The sequence below is a fragment of the Canis aureus genome, chromosome 19, assembly GCF_053574225.1.
Source record: "Canis aureus isolate CA01 chromosome 19, VMU_Caureus_v.1.0, whole genome shotgun sequence".
Lineage (NCBI taxonomy): Eukaryota > Metazoa > Chordata > Mammalia > Carnivora > Canidae > Canis > Canis aureus.
In genome coordinates this window covers 6,729,556-6,753,595 of record NC_135629.1, presented here as the reverse complement: position 1 = coordinate 6,753,595, position 24,040 = coordinate 6,729,556, and the positions used below count along the sequence as shown (strand labels likewise).

The window sequence follows — 24,040 nt, the reverse complement described above, 5'->3', positions numbered from 1 at the left end:
GTCATTTCTGCGTGCAGAAAGCATGCCTTCTTTCCTCCTCTCCTCACATTAAAATCCTGAATATTCTATAGTGCTACCTTCGATTATGGTTTCTCTCTCGCCTGTGCTCTGCACTAGTAATAGCTAATGCTTACTACACGCCACTTCCTGGGTAAGAACCTCGTGTCTTTTATCTCATTGTCATTCTACAACAGCCCTCTGAGGTAGGTACTGTTCCTCTATTTTACTTAAAAACTGAAGCACAGAGAGAGGGTAACTAATTCGCCAAGGTCACACACACAGCAAGTAAGTGGTGGAGCCAGCTTTTTTCTCACTCCAAAGCCAATACTGTTAGCTACTGCCTTAATTTTTCCTCATGTTGGGGATCCCTGGGTGGCTCAGCGGTTTCGCGCCTGCATTTGGCCCAGGGCGTGATCCTGGAGTCCTGGGACCGAGTCCCCCGTCGGGCTCCTTGCATGGAGCCTGCTTCTCCCTCTGCCTGTGTCTCTGCCTCTCTCTCTCTCTCTCTCTCTAGCATAAATAAACAAAAATAAATCCTTAAAAATTTTTTTTCCTCATGTTACAGAGGTTGCAAACCCAAATGCCTGCAAGAAGCAGGCGAGCAATATAATGGAACATGTTTATTTGCATCTTTTTTTTTTTTTAAGATTTTATTTATTCATGAGAGACACACAGAGAGAGGGGCAGAGACACAGGCAGAGAGAGAAGCAGGCTCCATGCAGGGAGCCTGATGGGGGACTTGATCCGGGACTCGATCCCAGGACTCCAGGATCAGGCCCTGGGCTGAAGGCGGCGCTAAACCACTGAGTCACCCTAGCTGCCCCTGTTTATTTGCATCTTAAACTCAAGGAATTGTCTGTCTGTGCTAGGAGTATTCTGCGATTCTACAACCCACTTCTCTTGAAACGAATAGCCCTACCAGTATATCTTTCACTTCTACTTTTATTATTATTATTAAAAATTTTATTTGTTTATTCATGAGAGACACAGAGCACAAGAGAGAGAGGCAGAGACACAGGCAGAGGGAGAAGCAGGCTCCATGCAGGGAGCCTGAGGTGGGACTGGATCCTGGGTCTCCAGGATCACACCCTGGGCTGAAGGTGGCACTAAATCGCTGAGCCACTGGGGCTGCCCCACTTCTACTTTTAATAGAAATTTGGGTTTAAAAAAATTCTTTGGGACGCCTGAGTGGCTCAGTTGGTTTAGTGTCTGACTCTTGATTTCAGCCCAGTTCTTGATCTCAGGGTCCTGAGTTCAAGCCCCATGTTAGACTCCATGCTGGGCATGGAGCCTACTTAAAAAGAAATAATAAAATAAAAAATAAATTAAAAAATTATTTTTACTTTTTTCTTTTTTTTTCTTTTATTTATTTATTTATTATTTTTTTTTTTTTTATTTTTACTTTTTTCTTAACTCTATTATGGAAGTACCCACCACAAGCTGCTGACACCTAGCACCTTGAACATTTGACTTTGATGTCAGAGAATAAGAAGGAGTGGCAAGGAGTATGGCAAACTAGAGATCTCATGCTCTGCCAAAAAGGGGCAGCTTCTGCTCAGCTCCTGTCAGTTACTATACTGCAGGAATTTGGCCTGGTGTGCCCAGATCTTCCTGTTTAACCAAAAGCTATGAATTTGGATTTTTATGTGAAATGCCCTAATTTTTAAGTGTTGGCAACTAATCTAAGACTGAAATAAAACACCATGTGGGCCAAACAAAACATTTGCTGGCCAGATACAGCCTGATTTGCTCCCAGTTTTCAACCGCTGGCATAGAATTTTGTTCATTCCTCTCTTGTGGCACTTAGAATCTGTCTAGTTTAAGAGTTATTGTGCATCTGTTTATCCCCGAAGTCTATAAACCCCTTAAAAGCAATGGCTGCTACTTATTCATTGCTTTTTTTTTTTAAGATTATTTATTTATTTATTTATTTATTTATTTATTTATTTATTTATTTATGAGACCCATAGAGAAAGACAGGCAGAGACACAGGCAGAGGGAGGAGCAGGCTCCATGCAGGGAGCCCAACATGGGACTCGATCCTGGGTCTCCAGGATCACGTCCTGGGCTGAAGGTGACTCTAAACCGCTGAGCCACCCAGGCTGCCCCTGCTTATTCATTTCTAAGTCATACTCCAGATCCTAGACAAATCAGTGTTTGGTGTGACTATTTGATGGATAGATGTATTCATGAATAAATGAGTGAATGAATAATGAGTGAAGATTGGTTATTTGGGTTTTGGCCCATTATAGGTTTGAAACAACATATAAGATTAGGGACTGTAGGGGTCCTATAGACCAGCAATCCTGATGGCAGCTACATATGCCAGCTGGAAGCCCAGAATAAGATAAAACAAAACAAAACAAAATATTTAAAAATAGGGGATAGTAGAACTGAGAGACTCCAGATGTCTAAGATTAGTCCTCTACCACTAAACCAGCCACTGTCTCCTGGTCTGCTTTTTGATTTCCAGTCTAAACTTCATGTGGTATCAAGATTTCTCATTTTTAGTCCTGCTACTCTAATCCATTATTCTACCTCATAATCCGAGATTGACTCCCAGTTCCCTTCCACATAAGATTGTGTATTTAACTAGGTAGCCCTGCTCATCCTCCCTGCTCACCCACTGCTTGCTAACATTCCACTTATGCTTTCCCCTTCAGCTGAAAACTCCCATTTTCCTATCCAAAACTCTTTCCAAATGCTCTTATTCTTCCCTGAACTCTCTCCTTTCCTCCTTAAAAGCACTGCTTCAGGTTTATCTCAACTATGATGCCTTATTTGAATAGCCTACCTTATTCTAGTCAGGACAGCATCTGCTATTACCCTCCAGTTACATCAGCTAGTATTTACTGAGTGCTTGCTATAGGCTAGACAGCGTTTATATCCATTATTTTATTTAATCTCCACAACAACAGGTTGGGATTGTTACCCCATTTACAGATGAAGAAAATGAGACTTAAAAAGGTGACATAAATTGCCTAAGACTTAAAGCAAGTAACTGTGGCTGGGTCAAATTGTGCAGGGTTTGGAGAGGCACCTTGGGACTTCAATTTTTAAAGTAGGGTGGACAAAAGGTTGGCAGAGGACAATTTGCAGTATTTGCCCTCTGTCTTTCTGCAATGGAATTTGACAGTGTATCTTTCTCTTAAAAGAGAGAGAGCCATCCTTTATACAATAAACTGCCTGCAGACTGGTGAGCTCTCCAACCCTGGGAGTGTTCAGAGGTTGGATGGCCATCTTATAGGGAATTAGTGCCACAATAGGGGAGCTGGACTACCTGACAAGTTTTAGGGTCTTTCCCAATTCTGAGTTTCTGTGATCTTGTCAACCTTGAAAACAAAATAGCCAATTATTTTTTTTTAATTTATTTTTATTTATTTATGATAGTCACACACAGAGAGAGAGAGAGGCAGAGACACAGGCAGAGGGAGAAGCAGGCTCCATGCACCGGAAGCCCGATGTGGGATTCGATCCCGGGTCTCCAGGATCGCGCCCTGGGCCAAAGGCAGGCGCCAAACCGCTGCGCCACCCAAGGATCCCAAAACAGCCAATTATTTTACCAGTAAAGTGGGTTCATTCAGGAATAGGAGAGGAATAGCAATTTGGAAGAAAGCTAAGGTGAAACACTCACACTCAGAAAGAGGGAGAGGAACACTCTTAGAGGAAAGGAGGAAGTTGGGAGGGGCCATTATAAACAAAAAGTCCATTGGAGTAAACTAGGAGCTCAAAGTGTCGTGGCTTTTCATTGGTTGAGTTGTGACAGTCTCTCATTGCTTGGGCTGTTGCTGGGCGAGGTGATAAATCTTCCTTTAGCTAAGTAAGGTATAGGCTTCTTCCTGCTGAGTCTTCAAAGGGCTGCAACAAGTAGTACACCATGAGAGCTCCCCCTTCTGGCCTATCGACTCCATTTTAAATGAGGTTTCCTTTATTCAGTTTCATGGTCTCATGATGTAATTAAAAGTCTGAGAGGTTTAAGATATTGTCAGTTTGTCGATTATATTCATTTTGTGTCTAGGACACTGCCATGCCTGGTGGACCCACAAATGTCTAAAATAGGGTCCTTGCCCTTGAACTTCACATGACTATAATTAAGGAGACAAGATTGTATTTGAAACAGTGTAAAATATAGAAGATAATATAATTCAGAGCTAAAAAAAATAACAATAATTCAGAACTACAATGAATTATACAGATCCTAAGTACATTAAGAGTTTAGATTGGGTAAATTGAATATTATGTTATACTTTAGGAAGGGAAATTTCAAGACATTTAGAGAAAATGAATTTTTACATTTGAGAGGAAGATAGTTTAAAGCTTGGCCCAAATCAGATACTCAAATGATTTTCTGAGAATTCAACCCCAAATGACCTTTATGAAGAAGATTTCCACGGGAGCCACTTTTTTAAAAAAAGACTTATTTATTCATTTTAGAGAGAGAGAGAGAGAGAGAACCAGTGGGGGGCGGGGCAGAGGGAGAGGGAAAGAGAAACTCAAGCTGACCCCATGCTGAGCGTGGACCTGATACAGAGCTCAGTCCTGTAACCCAAAGATCATGACCTGAGCCAAAACCAAGAGTCAGATACTTAACCCACTGAGCCAGGTGAAAAAAGGAAGCTACATGACCAAGGATGACTTTAAAAGAGAGGTACAGATGTTCTCCAAAATCTGGACCTCATCATAGCAACCCACAGGTTTCAGGTGACCTGTGCAGCCAGAGGTGGGAGGGCAGCTCTCTAGCTTTGTTTTGCAGGTAAGCACAAAAGCTCGGACAGGACGTCGGTTCTTCTGGATCCAGGTCCCTTCTAATTTTCACTTTACTGCCCTGCGTCTCTTCAGAATGTGATATGCACCAGGTACTTTTTTTCCTAGGCTCAGAGAAAGAAAGCCCAGGAAGCAGTAAGGCCCAGATCTATTACATGTAATAGTGAGGAAGCTGAAGAACTCTGTGTTTGCTTCTATCAAGAGGGATGCCCACACTGGTTCCAGCTTCTCCATCAGCCAGCTGTTGAATATATGTAAAGAGTTATTATTATTTTTTTAAGATTTATTTTTGTTAAAGGAAGCTTCTGAGGTCAATAAAACCAAATAAAAAACTTTCTGAATTCTCCATGTAATGCCTTTTTTTTCATATTGATAGAGTGTGAAAACCACTGCTAATTCTTTTGCCAGCTATAGCATATGCTAATAATAATGAAAATGAAGGCCACAAATCATTGTGGTTACAGCCTGGGCTTTTGAGCCTAAGACTACCTGGGTTTGAATTCTGGTGCCACCTCCACTCAGCAGTTTCTTTTCGGGCAAGTTACTTCTCTGGGTCTTAATTTTTCTCATCTACTGAATAGGTATAGGGTTGTGAAGATTAAGTGAGCTAATACATGTAAAGCATTTAAACTGTACTTAGCACACACAGTAAATAGATATGCTTAATTAATGTTAGCCACTGTCACTGTTAAAGTACTAAGGATAACAGATTTGTCATATTTGATAATAGTTCAAGAAAGTGGAAGGCAGTATAGCACAGATTCCAGAGTCAGACCCAAGTTAAAATTCTGGCCCTGCCATTTGTTGGTTGTGTGACTTTGGGTGAGATACTTGACTTCTCTGAGCTACGGTGTCCTCAACTACAAAACTGAGTAATAATTCTTACCTCATGGAATTGTGAAGATGAAATAAAATAACGCATTTGAAGAGCTCAGCACAGAGTATCTCTGGAACATGCTCCAAGTACTCTTCCCCAGAGTCTATAAGTCTAGATTACTGCAGGTATCAGTAAATGTATCCTATGCTACACCTTGACAATAGGCTCTCATGGCAGTGCTGTATAGCACATTCTTACTAGAGTCACCTGAACTAATGAAATCCTCTGCCTGGGGCATTCAAGAATCATTGTAATATGGCTGTAGTCTGTTTTTCTAGCCTGATCTCTCTCTACCACCTTGTGCATAGCCAAATGTTTCAGTCAAATTCAATTATTTAGATTATTCCCACCCTCATGTCTTCGCTTGTTCTCTTTTCTCTGCCTGAAATGCTATCCTCTCCAAATCTCCTCCTGCATGTCTCAAAAGCCCTGCTTTTTCCACATACTGTTTTCTTCGTGAAGCTTTTTTTCATCCTTTCTCCAAATCAGAACACTGATCCTTCTCCTTTGAATGCTGCCTAAAACCTTTATTCTATGTTATTCTGTATTTCATCTAATCTAAGAGGTCACTGATTGTAAAATACTGTTATCTTACATGCCACTAAGAAAGCAAAAAATGCTTTCAATGAAGCTGATATATCATCAATTATAAGACACATCCCCACCTCAGAGATGTTAAAATGTGAAAACATATATGCTTCAGAGTTGATGACATATGGTGTGTGAATATGTCTGAGTCACACCTTCCCACTGGATGGTGATTTCCTTGAGGGCAGGGAGGGACTGTGATTTACTCATTTTGTATCTGTTACTGCCTAGCACGAGAGAGGCATTCATTAAGTGTCCAATTGGTTGGAAAATAATAATGATATTTTAATAAATGGCCAATTTTCAGAGACATGTGGATTTAGTAGCCCTCAGTTTGTCCAGCCTTTATAAAAGAGTCCGTGCCTTCAACCATTGACCCTTTGAATCATCTCTGGCGTCTGGCTTCTGGACAAGTGGAAATTGGGACATAAAGCTAACTGTCGAGTAAATCGTGATTGAATGGGCTGCCAAGGTGTGGTGGTTGAATGGAATTTGCAACCAAATGCAATCCTAAGCCATTATTTTTCTCCCTCATACACAAGCAGTGTTTCATAATGGAAATAAAGTTTGCTTTCCTGGCCATTAGCAGACCTCATCATTTTGGTTCCTAATTGTCCTTTTGTCTTGTCTTGTCTCCTGTTTAGTATATATGACCTCGCATTTAAGCCTGATGGAACGCAACTGATTTTGGCTGCAGGAAACAGATTACTGGTAGGATTTTGTCTGAGTTTCCTTTTTAAGTGCTTTTTTCCCCCTCCCTCTAGTAAATGCTCTGAAATTTGACCCCCCTTTTTTAAGATAAAAAAGGCAAGGGCGGAAAAACCAGTCATTACTTTTTAATAGGGAAGGAAATGGGCTATTTAAAACAGGTAAGTAAACTGTCTATCAGATAGGAACCTGTGAACAATACCTCCTTTGGAGTCATTAATCTTTCCCTTTACTTTGAGACACCCACAAAAAAGTTGAAAACAATTAATCAAAATGCCTTTGAAACTGGACTGGTGTCAGTTCACATTTTGTCCCCTGAAAAATTCAAGCAACAAGACTGAAAGGGCTCCCTCCCTGAGAAGCCAGAAAGCTTGACCCCAACTTTTAGGCATTGGCCTACCTAAACAATTCCATATGGATGCTGTCCTTTTTTCATATTTTCAAAGAATATAAGCTCCCTCTGGAACCTATTCCAGTATATAAAGTAATTTTCAGAGAACTCTTTATGTTTGACCCAAAAACGTTTGTATGAGCTCTCCTTCCTCCTACGTAAGTCCACTTCCCCTTGCTCTGTTGTCTCAAGATATGCAGACTGACTGATCTCCATTCTCTGTATGGTAACTACATAATCTTAAAACCCTGGTTAAATTGTTCTGCAGACTTCTTCTCGCCAGGGTAAGCAATCCAAATCCTTTTCTCAAAGGTTATCATCTCCAACACTAACCGTTTCTGGAGGGTTTTGCATTGATTACTCAGATTGCGTGTTTTTAAAATTTCCACATATTTAGAGATGTTACAGTGCTACAAAATATCCTACATCCAAGTTGCAACTAGATTTTATAATATTTCCTCTAATTTGTAAATTCAGAGTTCAGGTCTATGATTTTTAAGCTCTTGATAGCAGATATGAAACATCTTCCTCAGACGTTGATATTAGGGGCAGGGCTAGTACTAAAATTTAATCATGTTGTAGCTGGCTCTTTGTGTGAGCTGGCTTTATTTGAGAGGGCCTAGCTTGACTGGTCATATATCCAAATTCATATAAGATGATTGAACTTTGTAGACAAGTTCCACAGAGTGACAAGGATTAATGGCATGTGTCTGGCCATGTAATTCAGAGTTGGCACCTCTACTTTTTGAGTTTCTCCAAATTTTTTTTTAAGATTTTATTTATTCATAAGAGACAAAGAGTGAGTGGCAGAGGTACTAGGCAGAGGGAGAAGCAGGCCCCCTGCTGGGACCCCAATGCATGACTCAATCCCAGGACCCTGGGATCATGACGTGAGCCAACCGGAGCAGAAGGCAGACGCTCAACCACTGAGCCACCAGGTGTCCCTTGGTTTCTCCACTTTAAGTCACATTCTTTCTGATGTCTCAGTGTAGTTTTTACTTGATACAAATTTAGAATATTGACAAATATTTTGTTATATAAACAAAAATAGCAACCTGCAGGAATTCCAACTAATGGATATCGTGTGGATAATCTGTACTTTGTCTCTCTCTCTCTCTTTTTTTTTTTCAGGGGGGCAAGGGCAGAGGGAGAAGGAAAGAGAGAATCTTTTTTTTTTTTTTTTAAACTTTATTTATTCAGAGAGACACACAGAGAGAGAGGCAGAGATACAGGCAGAGGGAGAAGCAGGCTCCACACAGAGAGCCTGACGTGGGACTCGATCCAGGGTCTCCAGGATCACGCCCTGGGCTGCAGGTGGTGCTAAACCGCTGCGCCACCGGGGCTGCCCAGAAAAAGAGAATCTTAAGCCTGTAGCAGGTGGGGCTTGATCTTACAACCCTAAGATCATGACCTGAGCTAGAATCAAGAGTCGGATACTTAACTGGCTGAGCCACCTATACTTCTGTCTCTTTTTTGCCAGGTTTATGATACCTCTGATGGCACCTTACTTCAGCCCCTAAAGGGACACAAAGATACTGTGTATTGTGTGGCATATGCAAAGGATGGTAAGAGTCTGATCTGATTTTACACTCTCTATAAAATGGAGTCATAGTTGTTCATTTTTCTCCTTTGTCACTCCTTAATTATGGTTAGGAAGCTAACATACAACTTGCAGTTGCAGAAGATAGTTAAGTTTCTTAGACTTCAATCCAAGTTAACAAGTACTTATTGAGGGCCATCTATGTGCCAGGCACTGTTCTAGGTGCTTGAGATAATTAAGAAAAAAATTTTATTTTTTTTATTTTTATTTTTATTTTTTTAAGAAAAAAATTTTAAAAGATTTATTTATTTATTCATGAGACACAGGGAGAGAGGCAGAGACATAGGCAGAGGGAGAAGCAGGCTCCCTTGTGGGGAGCCTGATGTAGGATTCGATCCCAGGACCCCAGGATCACAACCTGAGCCAAAGACAGATGCTCAACCACTGAGCCACCCAGGTGCCCAGTAATTAAGTAAATTTAAAGTATGCTGGAAGTAGAGCAGAATAAGGGAAGTTGAGGATGTTGGGTGGGGCAGAGGATTGGATATGGGAATGAGTAGGGTGGTGAAGGTGGGCTTATTGAGACTGGGACGGTTAAGCAAAGACTTGAAGGTGGAGAGGCAGTGAGATTCTGGTAGTGGGCATCTAGGGGAAGAGAGCTCCTTGTAAGAGGAAAAGCCATTGCAAAGGCCCTCAGGTGAGAGTATGTCTTCCAAGGGGCTTTGCCAGAGAGAATAAGGGGGAGCAGTAAGGGATAAGGGTAGAGAGGTAACAGGTATGGATAGGGTGGCCAGATCACATTGGCTGTCATAAGGACTTTGACTTAGAGTCTCCGTGAAAATAGGGAACCACTAAAGACTTATGAGCAGAGGAGAGATCTGATCTGATTTATATTTTAAAAGAATCCCTCTAGCTGATGTTTTGGAAACAGCCTGCAAGGGGTGAGAGTTGGAGCAGGAAGACCAGTGAAGCAGCATCATTCAAGCAAGTTTTATAACACTAGTGATGGTGGCTCAGGCCTCTGAGAGAGGTGGGAACAGAGCAAGTAGTAAGGAGTGGTCAAACTCTGTATATGGTTTGAAGGTGGGGGCAATAGGATTGCCTGACAGATGGTGTGTGTAGTGTGAAGAAAGGAATCAGAGGTGACTGCAATGATTTTGAATTGAGCTGCTGAAAATGTTGGAGTTGTTTTCCACTAAGATGGGAAAAGTTACAGGTAGAGATACTTACAGTGGAAGATCAGGAGTTCAATTTTCAATATGTTGAATTTGAGAAATAATGCTGTAGGAGAAAGGGGAAGGACTTGTCAGAATAGAGTCATTGAGAGGGCAAGAGGAGATGGGATCTAGGACCTAGATGTGGCATGGTGGAAGGTAGAGGGTGTTGCCACAGGTGCTGGCAGGTGGAGACATGTGGTATTAGGAGTCTAATAGAAATTCTCTTCCATTCTTTCAGTGAAATAGGAAGCAACATCACCTGAGAGTGAGGCTGGGGAGGGAGTGTCAGAGTTGAGGAAAAAGGAAAAAAATGGAAAATTGCCATTTAGGAGGATGGCTGAGAGAATGTACAGTAAAATTGCAAGCAACATGAAGGGCTCACTTGACAATGATCATCAATAGACAGATCAGTTGGTGTGATTATGTCTTTTTCTCCACTACTCTGAACTGCACAGATGCAGGGATGTGGAGAGTTAGATTTAACCAGATTGGTAGGTTTGCAAGATGCAGTAAGAGGGCAAGGGAGTGGAGGATGTATGCAAAGGAGTGATTATATACATTGACTTTGAGCTGTCGGCTGTGTAATGGGGAGCGTGAGGTGATTAGAGTACCACAGTAAGTGGGGCAGTGGAGAGATTCTAGGTCCTGGTAGATTTGAAGGATTACTGGATGTGGTAAAGTGACAAAGAGGAGAGGTGGTAGTTAGAGAATGGGTGCATGACATTGATATTGAGAATTAAAAATAAATCCATGCTATCCTGTGTGGGATTAGTGAGAAGAACATGGGCTTTGGCATGCGACGGCTCCTAGTTCCAGTCCCAAAGACACTGTAAGTTTGAGGTAGTTATTGAGTCTGAGTCTCAATATTTTCATGTGTCAAATGGATGTAGGATGAGAGATAACATCCTGTGACTACTGCTGAGAAGGTCCAGAATCAGAATGTTACAGTGCTTGAACGAACCTTGGAGATCATTTAGGTTCCAAGTTTTTAACTGCTATTGGATGATGAGCCTCTTTGAGAATCATATGAAAACTATAGACTTCTTTGTAGAAAAGTGCACATTCTTTATATATATTCTTTATATATACACACAGTTGTGTGAGTATAGTTTTAGTCTGATCTAGCCCAGTATCTTCATCTCAGTCCTACATAAAGACCTGGAGAAGTCAAGCGACTCACTAAGATCATGCAGCAAGTTAGTGGCAAAAACAATACTATTTCTTGCCTCATAGTCAGGTGTGCTGTGCCACAGTAGTCATGGTTCTTTTGTTTTTTGTTCTTTTATGTGCATGCTTGAGTTCAAATTCAGAGTAATACTGTGGGGAGGCCTTTGGGGCCTCTGGAGTTTATAAGCCTAGGGGCTCTTTGGCTTACTATGCCATTAGGGCCTTTGATGGTGTCAGAGTGTGGCCTATCATTAGTGGCAGTTGTTGCACTTTGCAGAGTCCTGCCACACACATCATCAAGTATGACCTTCTCAACAACCCTCTGAACCAGGCAGAGAGGACTTCTCAATTCTCCTCATGGATGAGAAAACAGGCTAGGATGAGAACAACAGGTGAGGGTGGCAAAGCTGGACCTGTCTCAGGTCCTCCAACTGCAGAGTACTCATTCCTTCCAGTAGATCATGCTGCTTCTCCAGGACATTACATCATGATTCTGAGGTCTTTTAATTCCTCTAAACTGGTCTTTTCCCCTTGGATCTAGAAATAGAAATACTCTAATTATGGTATTGCTCTTTTTTTTTTTTAAAGATTTTTATTTATTTATTCATGAGAGACACAGAGAGAGAGAGAGAGAGAGGCAGAGACACAGGCAGAGGGAGCAGCAGGCTCCATGCAGGGAGCCTGACATGGGACTCGATCCCGGGACCCCAGGATCACGCCCTGGGCTGAAGGAGGTGCTAAACCGCTGAGCCACTGGGGCTGCCCTGGTATTGCTCTTAAAGCTTTCTTGTTTCCAGTGTCTCCTCTAGTCTAATAAATATTCAGTGAGCAACCATGACACAAAGGTATGAAAGAACTAGTTTTTGGTTTGAGAAAAAAGAAGACAATATAAAGAAATAATTGTAATAATAATAGCTATTTTTTTTTTTTTTTAGTATTGATTCTATTCCAGGTACTGTCCCAAATACTTATTCTTCTTTAATCTTTACAACAACTATGAGGTAAATACTGTTGTTGCGCACATTTTTCAAATGAGGAAATGAAAGCATAGAGATGTTCAGGGACTTGTTCCGGGTCCTGCAGTTGGTACCATGACTGGGAATTCCAACTCAGACTCTGAGCCCATAGCCCACACTCTTCATTATCAGCTGTCTGCCAATGTGGAGGGAGGAGTGACAGAAATAAGAACAAATAAAAGCAGCTTCTGTGTATTTAATAGATGCAGCAATGTCATATGGCTTACTCAAATATCTATTATTCCAGCCATCATGAAAGGTGTTTTACAAATATTATTTTAGGTGTCCCCCACACAGAGCCTGTGAGGAAGATGTTATTATTCCTTTATGTTTCAGATGTAGAAGCTCAGAGAGCAGTGACTTTTCCAGTGTCAACTTCTATTTGCCTTAAGAACAAAGTCTAAAAGTCCTTAACAAGGTTTAGAAAATCTGGCCCATGGTTATTTCTCTGTTGTCATCGCTCACCAGAGTAGGTGAAGGCTCCCTGTTGTTTGCTGCCGTGATACTGTGCTCCACTTCTAAACACTTGTAAACGTGCAATAATGTAATTAAGAAGTAATTACTTGTTTTATGTTGCCTCTCGCTATTCCATTCTTTCATAAAACCAACTAGTGTGGAAATGAAGATATCATTGGTTGCTCTTGCTTGAAGCCTTTCTTTGGGATAAAGAACGAGATCTTGATGATAGCCCTGAAGCTCCTAGAGATCTATCCTCCACCCACCTCCCCCTTTGTCCTTGGTGTTCCATGCTGGTATGTCTCAGTCCCTCAGAAATACCACACTTTTCCTAAATCAGGGCCTTTGCATATCTTTTCTATCCTTGTGGATTGGTCTTTAGTTTCTCTTTGCACCTGGCTAAGCTTTGCTCATCCTTTAGGTCTCAGCTGAAGGTTCTCTTCCTGAGAATCCTTTGCCTCAACTAATTAGGTCCCCCAGTTATTCTCTTTCCTAGGACTCATTTCTTAGCACATTATATTTGTGTTGGATTAATTTCATTTAATGCCTACTTTTCTTAATAGACTAAACTCTGTGAAGGTAGGGATCATGTGTGCTTTAATCACTACTTAATCCTTAGCACATAACATGATCCCTAGCATGTAGTAGGCCCTCAATACATCGTCGTTTACTCAGTGCCAGACAAAGCAAAATTTGAACCCAAACTTCCTGACCGCCATCCAATACTAATAAGAAAAAGAAGTAGAGAAGCAGCTGACACTTATTATTCACCTTAAAGAACTAGTTTTCTAAGAAATACTCTTTGGGAAATGCTGATTTTAAATAAATGTGACAGTTTTCTTTTTAAAACACTTTTAGGCAAACGCTTTGCTTCTGGATCAGCTGACAAAAGTGTTATTATCTGGACCTCAAAATTGGAGGGCATTTTGAAGTACACGTAAGTAACTGTTTAGGTGTACAGTATTATTGGTTTGACTCTTACTGAGCTACTATAGCAAAAGCCCCTTAGAAATAACATTAGGAAGAACTTTTCCTCTGCAATTGCACTTGAAGTTATGTTGTAGGAGAAATGGTGGGTGTAGGAAAGTTGAGTAATGAATACATGATTCAACATTTCTTGAGCATGCCTAGCCTGGCCAGCTCAGGCTGGCTAGCTAAACACCTAACTCAGTTAATCTGACACCACAGATTCCACCCCACCCCAACCTGCCTGTTTTAATGTCCCCATTTCAGGGACTGGCTTCACATCCACCTAGTTTCCACAGCCAGCAACCCAGGGTCAGTACACTCCAGGCTTCTTCTCCGCCAGAGCTCTGCTCCTATTCTTCCCTGTTCCTCCACCACATCAATCCTTACTTGCTCTGCAGATCTCAGGCTCAGATGTTGCTGCTTCTGTGAAGCTGTTCCTGCTTCTCTAGACTCAGTCAGGTTTTCTTGGCATTTCTCACAGTTGTACTTTTACATTTATTCTGGGGATTGAATGATAGCTCCCATCAGCCTGTAAACTCCATGAGGGCCAACATTGCATCTGTTTTTGCTCACCTTTGTGTTCCTGATGCCTAGTACAGTGCTTGGCCCCTAAAATTGGTAATTAGGAAATAATTTTTTTCTCTTTTTAATTGTGGTAGAATACACATAACAGAAATTTATTATCTTCACCATTTTCTAAGTACAGTTCAGTAGTGTTAAGTACATTCATGTTGTTGTACAAAATCTCCGTAGCTCTTTTCATCTTGCAAAACTAAAACTCCATACCCATGAAACAACAACTTCTATTGCCTGGGCCCTCAGCCCCTGTTAATTACTATTTTACTTTCTATCTCTGAATTTGACTTCTCTAGGCACCATATATAAGCAGAATCATACAGTATTTGTCCTTTCATGACTGATTTATTTCACTTAGCATAATGTCCTCTAAGTTCATCCATATTAGAGCATGTGTCCATATTCACTTCCTTTTTTAAAAAGATTTATTTTTTTATTTTAGAGAGGGAGTGAGTGAGTGAGTGAGTGAGTAGGGGGCAGGACAGAAGAACCTCAAGCAGACTCCCTGCTGAGCATGGAGCCCAAAGCAGGGCTCAGTCTCAGGTCTCTGAGATCATGATCTGAGCCGAAATCAAGAGTCGGCCACATAACCAACTGAGCCACCCAGGCACCCCAGAATTCTTTTTCTTTTTAAGGCTTAGTTATATTATAGTGTATGTATATAACACATTTTGTTAATCCATTTATCTGTCATTGATGGACATTGAATTGCTTTCAATTCTTAGCTGTTTTGATTGCTGTTATGAATGTGGGCATACAGATCAACAACTTTGAATGAGTGAATAAATGAATGAGTGAGGTTATAAGTGAAGTATTACCCAGAGGTGAAGGAATAAAACAGAGGCTGAGATACATAACTCACTTAGCTTTCATTATCATCTCAGGATTTGCCACATTTCCAGATCTTGTCCTGTAATATCTTCGTTGTACCTCCATCCTGTATTTCTAGACCTCCACAAAGTAATAAGTAACAGCCATCGCCTGTGTACCTGGTGCTAGGCTAGGTGCTTTACTTCGTTATCAGTTAACAAATCAGAGATACCTAGCATGCTGGTCCTGGAGGAGGTAGCATTTAAGCTAGGCCAGTCTGGTGGGTAATGTCTAAGAGATGAAAATTGTGGGTGAGGGGCAATCCAGGGGAGGAGAATTCATCCCTGTGCTTTTTGTTGGTCACTTGCATAAGAGTTTGTGGTGTGTAGTTAGAGAGACTGTGGGCTTATCATAAAATCTTCAGTTGTAGCCACTGAAGCATTTGTGGTTTGCTGCATAATAATCTATAGTTGTTTACTTCTTAGACATAATGATTCTATCCAGTGTGTCTCCTACAACCCTGTTACCCACCAACTGGCATCTTGTTCCTCCAGTGACTTTGGTAAGTTTTGATTCCTGATGTTTTGTCCTGGAATTACTGAAAATCTGCTGACACCCATCCAGAATGTGGTGGTTTTATCCTGGGAGAGTTAATGCTACTTCCCTCTCTTCAGTGGCTGAGGGGAGGCTGACACTTATTCTTTAAATTGTGTAGAAATCAAGAGAGTGAATGGTAACATTGAATCTGGTAAGAAATCTGGGAGACAGCAGGAAGGGCCTTAGGGAGGGAGATGGTAAGAAGGGTGGGAGAGCATAGACAACTTGGCGTTGCCACCTCTGGGAAGCCTTCCCACCTCATCTGTCAGGAGTAGGTCATTATTCCTGCCTCTGTGTTCCTTAATATCCACGTATGTGAAATTCTTCATTGTTTCAACTGTGCTTGTGTAGTGTGTCACCGTTACTTGTTTGGTGACTAGCTGTCCTTCCAGAGGGGCTGGACGCCCTGAGGAGCTCACTGTGGCCCCATTTATGACATTGGCATGATGCTGGCACAGAGAGAGGCCAGTGAAAGGGCCATCGAGACAGGGAGGGAAGGGGCAGAGGCCTGTAGATTATCTCTATTCAAGGGGAATTGTGGTTTTCAGCCCATCCATCTGTCTTCCTTGCTGAGTACAACAGAATAGGCATTACTGAGGAATGAGAGACCATGTAATCCCTCTCAGTGTTTCAGTGTCCTTATCTCAGATGAACACATTCCTACCCTTTCACTGACAGAGTTCTGAGGTTAAAAAAAAAAAATATATATATATATATATATATATATACACATATACATATATTTCATATAATTTCATATTTCATGAAATATAAATATATATTTTATATATATATATATATGTAAGCACATTGTATAAATGAAGGGGAAAGGAGCTGTCATTCATTAAAAATTTTATTATTTTCTCCATGTAAGGCACTGGTCTGTGTGTTTAGTTTTGTGATTAAAGGGACAAAATCAAATCCCTGTCCTCAAAGAGCTTGTGGTTTGGGGCAATTGGGGAGGTAAAACTTGTAAAAATATAACATCAAGTAATAATAAAAATATTCATTGAATTGTTTAAGATGTGCTAGGCACTGTGCTGAGGATTAAAATGAATTCCTATTTGAGTTCTATGGCCACCATTGAGGTCAGGTATTATTCTTATACCACTGATGAAAAAGAACTGGAGCTTAGAGTCGTTCAGTGACTCACTTGAGGTTGCCCAGCCAATAAGTGGTGGAACCAGGGCTTGGACCTAGGCCATAGGATTGCATTTAGAGCATGATCTGGCAAACAGTGCTAAGGGAAACCCAGGAGGGAGAGGTTTCCTCTGCTGGAGGCTCCAGGCAGGCTCAGTGGAGCATAGATAAGATATACACAGGTTGAAATATTTAGGGGAGGCATTCTAGACCAGGGGGAGGGGAGAAACAAATAGCTTGCTTGATGTTGCACTTTGCTATGTAAATACATTATTGCCCTAGCTTTACCTTCTTGATCGTACTTCATGGCTCAGGCAAAGAGTAGAATTTGTTCATGTTGCCTAGACATACACCTGTTGTAGGGCAGTGAGCCACTAGCAGGAGGGAGCAAGCCAGAAGTGGCTAGTGTGCCTTAGACAAAGCACAGCCTGGACAGGATCATGTGCTGTGGGTGAGGCCTGGGAGAGGAAACTGATTTTCAGGAAGCATCAATCATTACTTCAAATGCTAAGTTGTACTCTGGTTGTAATGTAATAGTTAAGAACTGTGAAATTGCCATTTCTTTGAGTTAATGCTCTGAAAAGTTGGCTAGAAATTCAGCAATCTATCCTTTTTTTCTTTTGAAATAATTATAGATTCTCTGTCAGTTGCAAAGATAGTAGAGAAGTCTACCAGGAAACTGGCACAATGTGTATATTCAGTTCTGTCCTTTGATCACTTGTGTAGATTACCATAAAGCCGTACATACACTCCTTTATCACCATCCTCCTTCTGTTATTCCCTAACCCGTGGCATCTGGTAACCATTAAGCTGTTCTCCATATTTATGGAATTTTGCCATTTTGGGAATGTTATAAAATGGAATCATATAGTACATGACTTTTTGAGATTGGCTTGTTTCACTCAGCATAAAGCCCTGGAGGTTCTCAATAGTTCGTTCCTTTCTATTGCTGAGTAATATTCCATCCAGTATATCTTCTTTTATATTATTTTGTGTTGAAGGCTTGTGGTCTCCTGAACAGAAGTCCGTCTCCAAGCACAAATCCAGTAGCAAGATCACCTGCTGCAGGTGAGTTAAGAGCAGCTCTGAAAGTAGGTTTTATGTTCCCTCCTCCCAAATAGACTCTCAAACTCCAGTTAATTTACACAGTGGGAAAAGGTCTTATGTGATCTGGGTGGCTTGGGCCCCTATATTTTCTTTTCTGGTCTCCTTGATGGGAAGGATCCATGCCTTTGACCATCAAGCAAAAGAGAGCTACAGGTTGCCTTCTTGCAATTATCTAGCAACAAGCCTCCTCAGCCAGAAGCTGCACTCAGTGGAGGTTTTCTGGAGGTGCAAGGCTGTCCTTGTTTAGGCAGCATGTATGCTAGAGAAACCATAGGATTTGATACTAGACCTGGATCTGAATCCAAATTCAGTCACTGATGGGCTCTGTGACCTTAGGAGGTTCCTCATTTGATAAATGGGGATAAAAATACTGACTTGTTAGGGCTACTATGAAATGCACACAAACTAAGGAGTGTAAAGCAAGCAGCACAGTGCCTGACATACCGTAGAGATTCTATAAGTGGTAGCTATTCTGGCTGTGCAGCTTCTGAATGTCGCCTTTCTTTCATTCAACATCTATTAAGCACCTACCTATTTGAGAGGCTAGGAATACACCAAGACACTTGAAGTGGGAGGAGGTTGAAATGGTGAGTGGGGAATAGAGGCTGGCGCAGCAGATGTGGGTAGCTAGGGGCTACCATGGAATTATGTACGGAAAGCTGTGGGAGCTCAGAAAACAGTGCTATTGCCTTCACATCTCACTGTTGATTCTAAAAATAAATGGGGTTTGAAGTTTGGTCCTCTAATTTTTGCATCAAGATGGGCCTGCCATTGCTGCCTCATCAGACTGTATTTCTTTTTTTTTTTTTTTTTTTTTTTATCAGACTGTATTTCAACAACACATCATCCTCACTGGTTTTATCTTCTGTGTGTTCCTTTCCCTCTCCCTATGCCCTCTGTTGGTTGAATGAACAGCTGGACAAATGATGGTCAGTACTTGGCTCTGGGGATGTTCAATGGGATCATCAGCATACGGAATAAAAATGGCGAGGAGAAAGTGAAGATCGAGCGGCCCGGGGGCTCCCTCTCCCCCATATGGTCCATCTGCTGGAGCCCTTCAAGGTAATCTTATAGCTGTCCTCCTTCTAGGACAGATATTACTGAGAAAAAGGGCTTTCTCCACAGGCTGAGTTCTTTCTGTCTTCCTAAGGTCTCCCTCCATTCAAAACCTTCTCATTCCATTTGACTGATCTGTTTTGGAACCCATTCCATTTGAATGGAATGTTTTAAGAGCCCATCTTGAGTTTTGGAATGAATCCCAGAAATTTTAGCTAAGCAGATGAACTATCTAGGCCAGCCCAAACTCTGTGTGCATGCGCGTGCGTGTGTGTGCGCGTGCACGCGTGCTATAGAGAGCCCATTTCTTTATGAGTTAATAGCACACTTCTTTGCTATTTATTTTGGTCTTTTTTTTTTTTTCATTTCTTCCCTCCAAGTCTGGGCAGAACATGTGCCCACTGAATAATAAATACCTATTTCATGAGCCTTTTTTGCCACCCTTGCCAAAAAAGTAAAAATTAAGTCTAGAAATGTCCCCAAAGCCTATTAGTTCCTCAAACAATTGGCATCTACCTTCTCAAACCTTACACACATTTCCATCCTTTGCCCATGTGACTTTAAAGGTAGACTAAAAGCTTTTGGTGCTCTTTGTATAATCCTTTAATACTAAATTCTAGTATCCCCCACAGAGTCCTCTGAAGGTAAAGGACTTAATTGTTTACCAGCCCAATGTCATTTTACAGGTGGTACCTACTCGATTTAGAAGATTATTTGATTCCATTGCCTTTCTTACACCAGATTATTATGCTTCTTCCTGAATAATTGTGTCCAGCCCAGGGCTGTACCATGCATGTCTAATGCCTTCAAAGGCCATTAGCCTACCCCAGAGTTCCTGCTGTTTGATTTTGTGGCCACAAGATGACTCTGTGGCTTCAGGGTACCATTTTTAATTCATGAGAAGCAGGATGCCCAATGTACCTGGTTGCTATCCTCTTCCGGGCAGGGTTCAGGGGCTCCTTGACAGGTTTTGAAATTATAGCTTTAGTGCAGTTCTAGGCAATGTGATTGTGAACAACCACTTACTGTCTACAGCCGATGGGAGAGTTTCTGGATGAACAGAGAAAATGAGGATGCCGAGGAAGTCATTGTCAACAGATATTTTCAGGAAATCCCTTCCACTCTGAAGTCAGCAGTGTACAGTAGTCAGGGTAGTGAGGCAGAGGAGGAAGAGCCAGAGGAAGAGGACGACAGTCCCAGGGACGACAACTCGTGAGTGTGTCCCGAGGAGCAAGAACCCTCCTTGGAGGGGTCCAGGCCCCAGCGTAGACCTGCCAGGGCAGACACTGCTCTGAAGCTCCATTCTAAGTGGGGTTGGGGGAATTGTTGGTGAAAGCTCCTCCAACAAGGGGGAATACCTTATAGCTTGTCATACAATTATTCTTTGGGAAAATTAGGAATTGCTGAAAAGTCTAAAGGAGAAAGTTCAACTTTTCTGTAAAACCCTATCCTATGAGGGAACCATCGCTAGCATTTTAGTGTATTTCCCTTCAGTCTTTTAGTGTGTTCATATGATTAACTAAATCATCTCCGGTCTTCTTTTCTTCCCACTTGACCATCATAAAGTGAATTCTTTCTAGTAACATTACTGGTCCTTTAAAAACATTTTTAATACCTGCATAGAGTATGCTGTGTGGCTACACCATAGTTCATTAAACACTTTCTGTGTTACTGGACACCTTTCTTAGATTATTCCCCTGTACTTTACCTTGCATTTGATAGGACACGTACCAGAGAGGAAGCCCTTGCCTTATACACAATTGTCACGCCCAAATCCTGGCTGTCTAGGCATTCTTTCTTCTTTTTTTTTTTTTTTTTTTTTTAAAGATTTATTTATTTATTTATGATAGACATAGAGAGAGAGAGAGGCAGAGACATAGGCAGAGGGAGAAGCGGGCTCCATGCACCGGGAGCCCGATGTGGGATTCGATCCCGGGACTCCAGGATCGCGCCCTGGGCCAAAGGCAGGCGCCAAACCGCTGAGCCACCCAGGGATCCCTTCTTTCTTCTTTTTGATTGAGTTTACTTATAAGGAAAACGTTGGCAGACTGGAGTGAGGAGACCTGGGGGAGCCAGGATGTTCTGATTGGGCAAAAATGATCCAGCTTGGGAATTTTCAAACTGCTCTATGGTACCTGGGGTTCCTTGTAAGAAGGAGGTGGAAGTGGAGGACAAGGATAGTAGGAAAAGGTAGGCTTCAGACCCCTATCTCTGCTTCAACCAGAACAGTCCCTTTTATTGCTTGACATGAGTTTTTGTTTTGGTAAAGAGTCCCACTGCCAGGAATAAAAAAGGAAAAGGGGAAAAAAGAGGTTGGAAAAAATCCTCCGTTAGGAGGCTTACCATGGGCTGGGTTCGTGGATTGTGTTTGGACCTCAGTGCAAATCATACAGAGTTCACCTGTAGGTCTCTTCCTGTTAATATCCCTCCCTCTCCCTCCTTGTCCTTTTTCCCTTAGTTGTGAATTAGTGCCTATATTTGCCAGTGTCCACCTGTGGCTGTTTTGCAGAAGAGGCTGCACCCTGACTTGCCTGCATATCTTATGGGTGTTATCAGATGACGATAGGCCCTGGGCTTGAAAAGCTTGAATTAATAAAGAAAGAGGAGGCAATATTAAGTAGAGTAAGACCAGGTCTCAAGGGCTGGAAATGTCTCTCTCTTGAACTAGATTCCCAAGTTGCTTGATCCCCAGCCTCAGCTGAAGAGGTTTCTCCTGTGTGCTAGTCCTAAAGCCCTAGTCCCAAGGTACTGATCCTGATAGGTACTCAGTTTCAAAGACAATTGTTGGTCTTCAGAGAGCCCATTATATTTTATTAATTCCAATCAGAAACTATTTCACCTGTTTGAGAACCCCAGCTGTGAGAGAACTTAGCTTGAGGTGTTAATTTTCCTTCTTCAGGGAGAGCAAGCCAGCTTCCTCTCTGTCCATTAAAAAATCAGACAACTCATGGCTTTCCACTGCTTTGGACTTATTTATCCATCATCTCCCCACATTTTATAGTACAAAAGTAAAAAGCACTCTTGTTTCTCTAACCTTGCTCTTTCTTAGCACTGCTCTTAGGAAGCTTTGAAATGAGGGGTTTAGCCTCTTCACTGTGGCAGAGCCCCATAGTATGGTATTCAGTGAAATAACAGGTCCCAGGAGGATCACCTTGTATCATTCCACTGGACTGATTGATGGGTTGGCCCACATTACAACTTTTGGCCCACATTACAACTTTGGAATACAGTATTGCTGTATAATATTTGGCAATCTGACAGTCTGGCTAGTGCTTTCTTTTTCCTGTTGTTTGTTAAACCTTTAGGGCTGCAGTTATCAGTAGGCCATGACTCCACATAACCTCTTTTGTCTTCTGTTGATTAGAGAGGAACATAATGACATCCTGGCTGTAGCTGATTGGGGACAGAAGCTCTCCTTCTACCAACTGAGTGGAAAACAGGTATGTAGCTCTATCCAAACCTAGTGGGAAATACAGTTTTGGTCATGTCTTTTATAATCTCTTTTCATTTTCAGAGATTATTAGTAATTATACTTTTATTATTGTTAGCCCCTGTTTATTGAGCCCTTAATACCAGGTACTGTGCTCAGTGTTTTGCATACTTTATCTCATTTAATTCTTACAGATCCTGTGAAGTAGGTATATTGGTTATCAACTTTTTAGAAATGAGTAGGCAAGACTCAGAGCAGTGATATAAAAATTATACCCAAGGTCCTACACAGCTAATAAATAGTGACACCTGAGATTGGAACCCAGCCTGTTCTGATTCTAAAGCCTTAGTCTTCATTATGACTTTGTTTTCCTTTATTTGCTTTATGCATTCTACAAACATTAATGAGCACCCACTTAGGCCAGCACTTCATCTATGCCAGGGGCTACTGACAGAGCTGTTAATGCCTCTGCTGTGTGAAAGCTCAAAGGCTGGTAGGGGCACAGTTGATAGCCATTAGCCCCAGTGCAGCATGATACATGGCATCTTAAGGAGTTGTACAGGTAGATTGTTATAGGGACACAAAAGAGAATATCATCACTGCTTGGTAGAAATGGGAGATTTTGTAGAGATGACCTTTGAGCAAGATAAATGGGAGTTTGCTAGGCAGAGGACACTGGAAATAGTGTTTCAGGCAGAGGAAACAGCATCTGCAAAGGCAGGGAAGAATGAAGATACATATCAAGTCAGGGAACAGTGGGTTATTCAGAGTGACTGGATCCCAATAATTATAGACAAAAGATGGAACTAGAAAGGAAGATGGATGGGTACATGATTCTAAAGGACCTGAGTTGTGTGAATTAGGAGTTTGAACTTCATATACTATAAGTATTTAAGAGCCATCGATTTAGGCGGAGAGTGACTTAATCAGATTCCTGTTTCAGAAAAATTCCTTGTTTCTATGGAGGGTAGATTAAAATAGAACCTGGTAGAGGAAAACCTGCTAGGCAGGAGACACCAAGGATTAAAGTGAAGGTGGTGGGGATGGCTTAGGTACCATAGCCTGAGAAATACAGTCTGGTCAGTGGAGCCTTTTGTTTAACAATATCTTTATTTCTCAAAATATGTCCTGCTAGAAAGGAGGGGTTTCAGTTATGTGTAGCCCGGCTTTAAGGCCATTTCTTTTCTACCTCATTGGTCATTTTTTTGTGTAGCTGAGTAAAGAAAAGATAAAGATAGATAGTGAGATGTCTTCTGAGTTTCCTTCCACGGCTGATTTCCCCAAACTCGCACTTTTAATTTTCTTGTATCTAGCCCTGGCCTATCTGTTCATTTACTTAATGTGTGTATATCATCATTCAACAAACACTTATTGGCACATCTATTGTGTACAAGGCACTGGGTATGGGTATTGCTAGTTCTTGGAAACAAATAACCACACTATAAGGGAAGGAATGGAGTCTTACTGCTATAGTGAAAATGAAAAAGAACCTGATCTGGTGGTCAGTGCCATGGCAATATCTTGCACATATATAGCACTAAAGTTCATAGTGTGGCCCAGAGTTTTTGAATGATAAGCAATCTCACTCTGCTGAGATAACACAACTAGTTTGGGACAGTAAAATTGTTTCC

General features: G+C 41.5%; 1 protein-coding gene across 4 annotated transcripts in view; it reads left to right on the top strand.

Moving 5' to 3' along the window:
* Nucleotides 1-24,040, top strand: part of IFT122 (intraflagellar transport 122) — a 71,773-nt gene that overhangs the window by 1,252 nt on the left and 46,481 nt on the right. For 3 of the 4 annotated variants that reach the window (XM_077857751.1, XM_077857749.1, XM_077857748.1), the window contains exons 2-9: nt 6,874-6,940; nt 8,809-8,893; nt 13,583-13,661; nt 15,565-15,641; nt 17,818-17,884; nt 18,839-18,985; nt 20,015-20,191; nt 22,344-22,419. In XM_077857751.1, the coding sequence (XP_077713877.1) occupies nt 6,874-6,940; nt 8,809-8,893; nt 13,583-13,661; nt 15,565-15,641; nt 17,818-17,884; nt 18,839-18,985; nt 20,015-20,191; nt 22,344-22,419 (775 nt within the window). The remainder of the gene's footprint in view (nt 1-6,873; nt 6,941-8,808; nt 8,894-13,582; nt 13,662-15,564; nt 15,642-17,817; nt 17,885-18,838; nt 18,986-20,014; nt 20,192-22,343; nt 22,420-24,040) is intronic. The other variant, XM_077857750.1, reaches the window with a different exon arrangement.